Source organism: Hylobates moloch, unplaced genomic scaffold (assembly GCF_009828535.3).
Source record: "Hylobates moloch isolate HMO894 unplaced genomic scaffold, HMol_V3 SCAFFOLD_7, whole genome shotgun sequence".
Lineage (NCBI taxonomy): Eukaryota > Metazoa > Chordata > Mammalia > Primates > Hylobatidae > Hylobates > Hylobates moloch.
This window is the reverse complement of record NW_026652282.1, coordinates 86,153,034-86,163,059: the sequence shown is the minus strand read 5'-3', so window position 1 is coordinate 86,163,059 and position 10,026 is coordinate 86,153,034. Positions and strand designations below refer to the sequence as shown.

Sequence of the window (10,026 nt, the reverse complement as noted above, 5' to 3'; positions counted from 1 at the left end):
AGTCCAGAACCCAAGCACTTGAACATTGTCCTCTGCCATCCTATCTCATATTGTAGTGATGGAACCTTCAAGGCATGGATATCTTAGGTAGACAGGATGAGGTGAGCCTCACCTTTAGAGCAAGTATTTTCACAGCTTGATTTTTTCTTGAGGGCAATGTGATCAATTCAGAGGTATAAAAGCAAAAGCATCAAGTTAGGCTTCATGCAAAGGAATACAAGGAACCTGATTTTCTCGTGAAACCACGGGAGTTTTTTCAAGCAGCAGTTAGGAAATTTAACCATTCCCATGCTCAATTCTGTGTTTCAATGGCTGTCTAAAACATATGCATAGCCATTCCATGTTGCATAATTGTGTCCAATACAGACAGACTCCAACTTAGGATGGTTCGACTTAAAATTATTTGACTTTACGATAGGTTTAACTGGACTGAACTCCATTGTAAGTTGAGGAGCATATGTTTACTCTGTTGCAAATTGATGAGAGAAAGGGTGGGAAGCAGGGAGTGAGAAATGTTTTCAGGTTAGGATTATACAGTCATTACTTGATAACCCACATTTAGCCCTGTGATGGCCAATTTTATATCTTGTCTCATCTTTCCAACCAGGGGGAGATTTTTTCCCAAATAAACAAGTATAGAGATTTAGGTAACCCGACTTGGTTGGGTTACAATACCTAGATTTGTGGTTAATTTTATTCTGAATGTTTCTGTGAATGTCTTTTTCGGTAAGATTAACATTTAAATCAATGGAACTGAGTACAACAGACTGCCCTCCATAATGGCCTGAATAGAACAAAAAGACTGACTTCCCCCAAGCAGGAGTAAATTCTGCAGCAGACAGCCTTCACACTTGAACTGCAACATCGGCTCTCCCGTGGGTCTTCAGCCTCATGGTCTTTAGACTTAAACTGTAATCTCAGCTTTTACCTGGGACTCCAGGCTGCCAGCCCATCCTGCAGGTTTTGGACTTGCCAGCCTCCATAATCACATGAATCAACTTCTTAAAATAAATCTGTCTATCTATCTATCTATCTATCTATCTATCTATCTATCTATCTATCATCTATCTAGATAGATGATAGATAGATAGATAGATACTCCATCTAGCTCTACTAAAAATACAATATCTAGATGATAGATAGATAGATAGATAGATAGATAGATAGATAGATAGACAGACAGACAGACAGATAGATAGATAGATAGATAGATATCCTATTGGTTTTATTACTCTGGAAATCCCTAATACAAGCTTTCTGCACCAAAACTTTGCTGCAGAGATCTGAGTGTTGTTTCCACACATAAAGTATCCAGTTATATATCAGACATTTTCATGATTCCATTAATCAATACCTTTGCCTTTAATTAGTGACCACACAGTTATGTCAGTAGTTTTTCCTGGCTCTTTAGAGATGTTTCTTCACCATTTGATATGACTGGGGACAACAACATATTCAGTTCAATGGTAAAGTGGAGGACTTAATTACAATTATTATTACTAAAAATAACAATCCCTAGAACATTGGTAGAGTCCACATGGCACGTATTAACCAGAAGATTGAATGAACTTACCCTACTTCCGACCTTGCCAGTTAATTGCACTCCCTTTCATTACCACCCATATAGCCGACACTCATATTTGTTGGTGTCAATTAAACTAGGCACTGCTATAGTAATAAAAAGAGTCACCACTGACTGAGTGGTGACTATTCCAGGCATTGTTCTAAGTGCTTTACAGGGAACACTTTAATTGCCTTTTACAAGATCTCTGTGAAGTAGTGTTATTTTCTCCATTTTGTGGATGAAGAAACTGAACCACAAAAGATTGTCACTTGCCCAAGATCAAACAGGTAGACTATTACCAAGGCAAGAATCAAACATATTTCTACACATTTAAGCTTCTGCCCAGAAAAGAAAATATCATCAGAGTGAACAGGCAACCTACGGAATGGGAGAAAATTTCTGCAATCTTTCCATCTGACGAAGGGCTAATATCCAGAATCTACAAAAAACTTAAACAAATTTACAAGAAAAAAATACAAAATCAAAAAGTGGGCAAAGGATATGAACAGACACTTCTCAAAAGAAGACATTTATGTGGCCAACAAATATATGAAAAAAAAAGCTCATCATGACCGGTCATTAGAGAAATGCAAATCAAAACCACAATGTGATACCATCTCACCCCTGTTAGAATGGTGATCATTAAAAAGTCTGGAAACAACAGATGCTGGCGAAGATGTAGAGAAATAGGAACACATTTACACTGTTGGTTGGAGTGTAAATTAATTCGACAATTGTGGAAGACTGTGGCAATTCCTCAACCATACAGAACCAGAAATACCATTTGACCCAGCAATCCCATTACTGGATCTATACCTAAAGGATTAGAAATCATTCTACTGTAAAGAGGCATGCATACATATGTTTATTGCAGCATTATTTACAATAGCAAAGACTTGGATCCAACGCAAATGCCCATCAATGATAGACTGGATAAAGATAATGTGCCACATATACACCATGGAATACTATGCAGCCATATAAAAAGAATGAGTTCATGTCCTTTGCAGGGACATGGATGAAGCTGAAAACCATTATTCTCAGCAAACTAACACAGGAACAAAAAACCAAATGTCACATGTTCTCATTCATAAGTGGGAACTGAACAATGAGAACACATGGACACAGGGAGGGGAACATCACCCACCTGGGCCTGTCAGGACTTAGGGGCAAAGGGGAGGGAGAGCATTAAAATAAATACCTAATGCATGAGGAGCTTAAAACCTAGATGATGGGTTGATATGTGCAGCAAACCACCATAGCACATGAATACCTGTATAACACATCTGCATGTTCAGCACATGTATCCCAGAACTTAAAGTAAATTAAAAAAAAAAATTTAAAAAGACTCCAAAGGCAAGACATTCTCATTAGGTATGAACATGCATTGGTTAAATTCTAGGAGTGTTTATAAAACTCCCTGGCCTGCAGAGTTTCATGGGAATTTTAAGCCATAATACTAAATGAGACTTTTTTTATCCTTTGCAGAGATGAATTAGGCATGAAATTTTATTTGGGGCCGGGCGCGGTGGCTCACGCTTGTAATCCCAGCACTTTGGGAGGCCGAGGTGGGCGGATCATGAGGTCAGGAGATCGAGACCATGGTGAAACCCCGTCTCTACTAAAAATACAAAAAATTAGCCGGGCGTGTTGGCGGGCACCTGTAGTCCCAGCTACTCGGGAGGCTGAGGCAGGAGAATGGCGTGGACCCGGGAGGTGGAGCTTGCAGTGAGCTGGGATTGCGCAACTGCGCTCCAGCCTGGGTGACAGAGTGAGACTCCGTCTCAAAAAAAAAAAAAAAAAAAAAAAGAAAAGAAAGAAAAAGAAAGAAATTTTATTTGGCTGATTTTTCTCTTTTAACTTTCAGTATATTTTTTCTTTCTGACATTTCATTTTCTGTCCTTAGTAATTAAGGTCATCTCTGCCTATGTACACTGACAGAATAAAAGTGTAAAGCCACTGACCAGTGATTTTCAAAGGATGTTAATGCATAAAAGAAGACAATCATTTAACTCCAGGCTTTTCCTTTCCCTATAAATGCAACTGCTATAACAAAGCCCTGGAACTGCCAGTTTTGCAGATAATAGATGGATTCAGGGACATAAATCTCAATCTTTGCTTATTTGGAAAAAAATATATACCCCTGATTCAAAAAACAAGTAAACTTAGTGACTAGAAGAGTATCCCAACATTAAATACTTGAGAAACGTGGGGCAAAACTGCTGCAGATGAGCAACTGCAGTTTTTCCCGTCTCATTTCTGTATGAGTATTCACTTAGTAATTACGTCTTTCACCTCCTGCCATGCACTTCTCATCTGCTCCCACTCAGTTTAACACTTACGCTACCCAGAGTACAAATCAAGACTTTAATGAAAAGGATGGCTACAGATGCAACTAACTAGGAGTTATTGTTCAATCCTAGGTCACCTGACAACATTCATGCTTGCCTTTGAGCTGCATTAATGTACAAATGAAGAGGGTGCTGAATCTATCATACATGAATAGCATCTTTATCAAATTTGCAAATGACAACACAGAAAGGGGAGCAACTGTGTTGGATGATTGAATCAGGATTCACAGACCCGGTAATGAGCAAATCTGAGCATATCTACAACCAGGATGGTTTCCCATCTGTGTAATCTGGGTCTGAAGGATCTGAGAAGTGTCAGTTGCAGAAGACTTGGAGGCATAGGGACAGGACACAACAGCTGACTTCAAATTCTGGAGGATGGATTAACTACCATCTCTAGGTCTCCAGCACACAATCCCAGGACTATTGAATAGAAGCTACAGGGAGGCACATTTGGGCACAATGTAAGCAGCATATCACTGCAAGGAGCTGAGTGACTTTACTGCCTCAGGCAGGAGATAAGGTATTGGTGACTAACATGGTTACTTCCAAGGCTCAAATCCTCTGGCTACACTAAGCCCTGTGACTGTGTCACCTCATTGGCACTTGATTGAAGTTGACCTACCTACTGTTTTGCTTTTGAAACTTTAAGCTACAGCAGAGAAAACAGCTTCCACTTCATGTAATCCTACTGATTATTTAAGAATGTGAGCTCTTAGAAAGGGTGAGGTAAGGCAGGGCATGGTGGCTCACGCCTGTAATCCCAGCACTTCGGGAGGCTGAGGAGGGCAGATCACGAGCTCAGGAGTTCGAGACCAGCCCGGCCAACATAGTGAAACTCCATCTCTACTAAAAATACAAAAATTAGCCAGGCATGGTGGCACACACCTGTAGCCCCAGCTACTCAGGAGGCTGAGGCAAGAGAATCACTTGAACCCGGGAAGCAGAGGTTGTGGTAAGCCGAGATTGCAGCACTGCACTCCAGCCTGGGCAACAGAACGAGACTCCATCTCAAGAAAGAAAAAAAGAAAGAAAGAGAAAGAGAGAGAAAGAAAGAAAGAAAGAGAGAGAAAGAAAGAGAAAGAAAGAAAGAAACAAACAAAGAGAGAAAGGAGGAGGTAAGATAATACTTGAGGTTCAAAATAGGTATGAATGGTATAATCCGTCTTTGTAGGAAGATATGTACATTAACAGATCACAAGTCTGGATGGCTAATACTTCTAATTGGTGGGATTATAGGTTATTTGTTTTTATACACGTGATTAAAGTAGGCTGAGCATGGTGGCTCATGCCTGTAATCCCAGCACTTTGGGAGGCTGAGGCAGGCAGATTGCTTGAGCCCAAGAGTTCAAGACCAGCCTGGGCAACATAGCGAGACCTCATCTCTACTAATAATCAAAAACATTAGTTGGCTGTGGTGGCATGTGCCTGTAGTCCCAGGTGCTAGGGAGGCTGAGGTGGGAGGATTGCTTGAGCACAGGAGGTCAAGGCTGCAGTGAGCTATGATTGTACCACTGCACTCCAGCCTGGGCAACAGAGCAAGACCCTGTCTCATAAAAATAAAATAATAATTTTTAAAAAGAGATAAAAGTATTGTTTAAAGGCAGGAATTAAAATGCATGCAATTATACATATTCCTTACTGTATTAGCTTGGGCTGCTGTAACAAAATACTATAGACTAAATGACTTAAACAACATAAATTTACTTGCTCACAGTTCTAGATTCAAGAAATCTCAAGTCGACATCCAGCAGGGTCAGATTCTGGTGAGGGCTCTCTTCCTGGCTTGTAGACAGGCACCTTCTTCCTGTGTCCTTGCATGTTGGAGACTGGTCTCTCTCTCCTTATAAGGCCACAATCCTATTAGATTGGGCCCTGACTGTTATCACTTCATAACGTAAATTACTTCTGAAACAACCTACCTCCAGATACAATCACGCTAGGGATTAGGGCTTCAACATGTTAATCGGGAGGTCACAGGTGACAAAATTCAGTCCATACCATTTATGCTCACCATGAACACCAGAAATGTTTAGTTCATAAAACAGCAAATTCTGTTCAGTAGAAAAACCATACCAGAAGTTCAGTGCTACAGGTCATGAGAAGATGTGATGTGCTTAACATAGGGTTTGTTAGCAAGTGCCTCCTGCCCCTTTCTCCATCCAACTTCAGTCTTGTATGTTAACTCCCATTAAACTGAAAAAGACTTTCAGAAGGCAAGAGAGCCCAGCTTGAATTCCAGCCCTTATTCAAATTGAGCAGATTACTTCAGACCCTGTGTTTTCATTTCCTCATTCTGAGATAAGGAGGTTAGTCCACATGACCTTCTCTCCCAAGGTTCTCTAACTCTGTGATTCCAACTCTAAAGAAAAAGCACCTACCATCCCCAAGTCAGGACCCACTGGACCTGGACAGAATTTAGTACTTCCCCCCAGGACTAATCTGCTAAAAGTTTTCCTTCAACCATTTTGTTTGGCTGAAAAGGTACCTTTGTGTACTTTTCATTCCTTAGAATACCATCAGAATGAACCACAAGAGTCAGACAATAACAATTATATTTATTACTTTATTGCTACATTGGAAGTGAAAATAAACTGTTAAGAAGCTGCCAAAGGACGCAACTTCATGAAGATTATGAAACAATTGAGGCACCCATTGTAGAAAGTTAAAATTGGCTTATCCTGTATGAGGTGCAAGGACTACATATGCAAAGGTCATCCATGGCAAGGTTACTGACAGCATCTGCCATTTGGAATTTACAAACCAATGGGAAGTTTAAAAAGGAACTTAAGGAAACATTCACTACCCCTGACCTTTTAACCAGGGAATATAGGTGAGAAGAAATCAGAAGATGCCTGAAATCTCTACAAACACATAGGTTTACAAAAAGAAGCCTAAAACCAAGACTGCCAGGCAATGCTGAAATCTGTTCTTTGGAGGATCCCCATTTTATGATGTTTGAACACACTCTTTCTCCTGCTGGATAGCTGGAGGAAAAGAAGGAAAAAATTACAAAAGTATTTTCCTAAGACTAAGTTCAGCTTCTTCCAAAAGAGCTCTTTGTAAGTCATTGAAGGCTGCCATACATGCTTTAAATTTAGAATGCCAAGGCATTAAACACAAAACTCAAGAGTGGGATGTGTGTGTGCATGTGTGCACACATTAAGTACCTGAACTACCAATTAGAAACTACATCAACTGTAGGGTTTGTTTTTCCAAATGCTGTTGTCATTTTTTCAGATTATTCAAGACTGAGGAGTAAGTGAAGTACTTTCTTCAGATTTATCTATCACTATACAGTTAGAAAATTATACATTTTCAGATAATTTTAACTAATATTGCAACTCTCAAATAAAACTGACATAACAAAAGGTGCCCCTTGGCTTTTGTGAATATACTTAGAGTTTCTCCAGCAGGCTATAACTCCAGAGGGCAGAACCAATCCCTTGAATCTGAGAGCTTTAAGCATACTGAGATCTAAATTTGTTCTCACTTTATCTTGTCATCAGATATAGAAGGCCAAAACTGCAGAGTCTACAGGGTTCCTTAGGGATAATATCATGGACTCAAATTTTTAAATGTAGAAAAATGCCAAATACCCAAAAGTAGACAAAAACTAAGTGTTTTTTAGTGCTACATCCAATATTCCAAGATTGGTTTTAATGTGATTTTTAATAATTTTCCAACAAGAAACTAGTTTTTTATTCCCCCATCACTACTGGGCCCATCATGTGAGAACCGGAAGAAAACTATTTGATAGTTTTAACTGTTGCATTAAATACCATGGTACTCTAATTATTGCTTACTTTGTGTAAAAAATTTACTAGACGATAGGTTTATTTACTGAACCTATTAACTTTCTCTATTGTTTGTTTCCAATAGAACCCCACATGACTTACTTTCCTTTGAGGGAAGAGTATTTTTTTCTTCAGTATTAGTTTTCTTCAGTTTTGACCTGTCAAACTTCTCCACTTCCGACAAGTCTGGCTTATCACTCATCTTGACTAGAAGAAAGCCTGAAAAGAAAAAACTTTTTTTTTTTTTGAGACAGGATCTTGCTCTGTCACCCAGGCTGGAGTGCAATGGCGCGATCCCGGCTCACTGCAACCTCCACCTCCTGGGTCCAAGCAATTCCTCTGCCTCAGCATCTCGAGAAGCTGGGATTACAGGCACACGCCACTATGCCCGGCTAATTTTTGTATTTTCAGTAGAGATGGGGGTCTTACCATGTTGGCCAGGCTGGTCTGGAACTCCTGGCCTCAAGTGATCTGCCCGCCTCGGCCTCCCAAAGTGCTGGGATTACAGGCGTGAGCCACCGCGCCAGGACAGAAAAAAACATTTTTAAGAAAACTTACCTGGCAGAACTATCTTCGGACTAAGGGGTCACAAGCAAAAATTTTCACATTTCCTATCAATGTATATTCTACCTGCTCATTTTCAACAGAAAAACAGCAACAGATATTAGAAAAGTTATATTTTTGTTAGAATAATTTCAACTCCACATCATTTGCCGTTTCTGATAGGCAGTAAATGCCACTGGATCATAACGCACCAGAAACCAAGATGCTCTAGAAACACAGAGCCAATATGTCTGACTCTTAAAATCACAGCAAGGATAAAATGGAGGTGACAGAAGCACAAGACCAGACAGGGATAGAAGAAAAAATAAAGACTGGCTTTAACCAGGTAATTATTTTGTAACAGAACATAGCACCATTTGAGCATCTTCACTTTCTATTTACTTTTGGTTTTGCCATTTTTCTTGGGAGATGGGGAGCAGCACACAAAAGAGTGAGATATATTGTACTAATTTCTACCTATTTTAAATCCCCAAAGACGGCAGTACATTAAGGCACTACAATACACGTCTCATAATAGCTCCTTGTGGTACTGGTTTGTAAACGTTGTAAGAAGGGACAGCTAACTAGGATCAGACCCAGGACTTCAGCAGAACGGAATAAACCAAATAGAAGTGGGTGTTCTTTCACCATCTTTTCTCTGCAGAGAGGGAGGAGATGAGGCTCAGAGGTGCGTAGCTGTGGACCTGATGAAATGCCTGGTGCCCTGTGAAAGTCCCGAGTTTGTTCAGAAGAGACAATAGGATATCCCAGGTAGAGCTTTCATGAGCAAGCCCGGCCCCACCCTGGTGAAGTAAGACACTTCGTCTAGTCCCTGGCGTAGAATGCGGAGGCCCCCAAGCAGTCAGAAGTGTCGAAAATGCCTCCATTCCGTCGAGGTTACCCTAAGACCCTCCTCTGTCAAGCGATCAGACGCCAAGCTCGGAGCTGGGAAACTGGAACTAACAAATAAATAATAGCAGGGCGGGCGCATAGGCCAGTCTGTCAGGAGCAGTTTGCATACCTTTTCAAATAACTATTAGCGTTGTTGGACGCCCAGTCTAATGGCCACCGGACGGAAAGGAACCAGGGCCCAACCCCACAAGGCCCATTCCGGGCGGCCCCCAAACTCTTCATCCTCGAAGCCTCCGACCTGCAGCTACTGCGGACTGGCCGCTTTAAGGGTCCCCTACCCTCCCCAACCACCGCTTCCCCCGCCGACTCCCCGGGGCCTTGTCTCCAGGGACCGGCCCCCGGGAGGGCTCGGCATCGCGCGCAGAAGGCGGCGCCCCAGAAAGACAAAGGCTCGGACTCGCCGGGGCTAGCTGCGGCGCAGACACCAAGCGCCAGCCCCAACCCCGGTTCCTCTGGCTCCCGAAGGCGCGGCATCCCCCCGCCTCGCGACCCTCACGCCTTCCCGTCCCCATGGTCCTCTGGCTCCTGCGAGGCCGCAGGTCCTCACCTGAAAGCTTGAAGACTCGTGAAAGGCCGTACGCGGCGCTGAGACCCAGGCTGGCTCCGCACCAGGTTAGCGTTCCCGCCCAGAGCCCTGCAGCGCGAAGCCTTGTAGCAGGCACCGCCCCAGCCCTCTCTGATTGGCCGAGGGTTTCCGGACTCGCCTCCTTCGCCTCCTCCGCTTGAGCCTCCAGAGCCTGCGCCCACCATCTCTTCTAAGATGAGGGACTTGGTGACTTCAGAGCAGACCTCGCCTCCCCAGGCCCCACCTCCCAGGCCTCTCCCACTGCTTTAGTCCTGAGGGTCCACATTCCCTTCA

General features: G+C 42.3%; 1 protein-coding gene across 2 annotated transcripts; it reads right to left on the bottom strand.

Moving 5' to 3' along the window:
- Positions 1-6,467: 6,467 nt before the first annotated feature.
- On the bottom strand, positions 6,468-9,810 carry TMSB15B (thymosin beta 15B). Of its 2 annotated transcripts, XM_032757395.2 has the most exons (4): positions 9,715-9,810; positions 8,142-8,208; positions 7,815-7,931; positions 6,468-6,902 (listed from the first exon to the last, which is right to left on the bottom strand). In XM_032757395.2, exons 3-4 carry the CDS (start codon positions 7,912-7,914, stop codon positions 6,865-6,867), a joined length of 138 nt encoding a protein of 45 aa, XP_032613286.1. In that variant the 5' UTR covers positions 7,915-7,931; positions 8,142-8,208; positions 9,715-9,810; the 3' UTR covers positions 6,468-6,864. The 2 variants fall into 2 exon arrangements, with proteins under 2 accessions (XP_032613286.1, XP_032613285.1); XM_032757394.2 differs by lacking the exon at positions 8,142-8,208.
- Between the last annotated feature and the right edge of the window lie 216 nt (positions 9,811-10,026).

Excerpts from the sequence above, each read along its gene's own strand:
- TMSB15B (XM_032757395.2), bottom strand. The coding sequence starts at position 7,914 with ATGAGTGATAAGCCAGACTTGTCGGAAGTGGAGAAGTTTGACAGGTCA. Across the intron at positions 6,903-7,814 it reads TACTCTTCCCTCAAAGGAAA|CTATCCAGCAGGAGAAAGAG; the intron begins GTAAGTCATGTG and ends CTTTTCCTCCAG.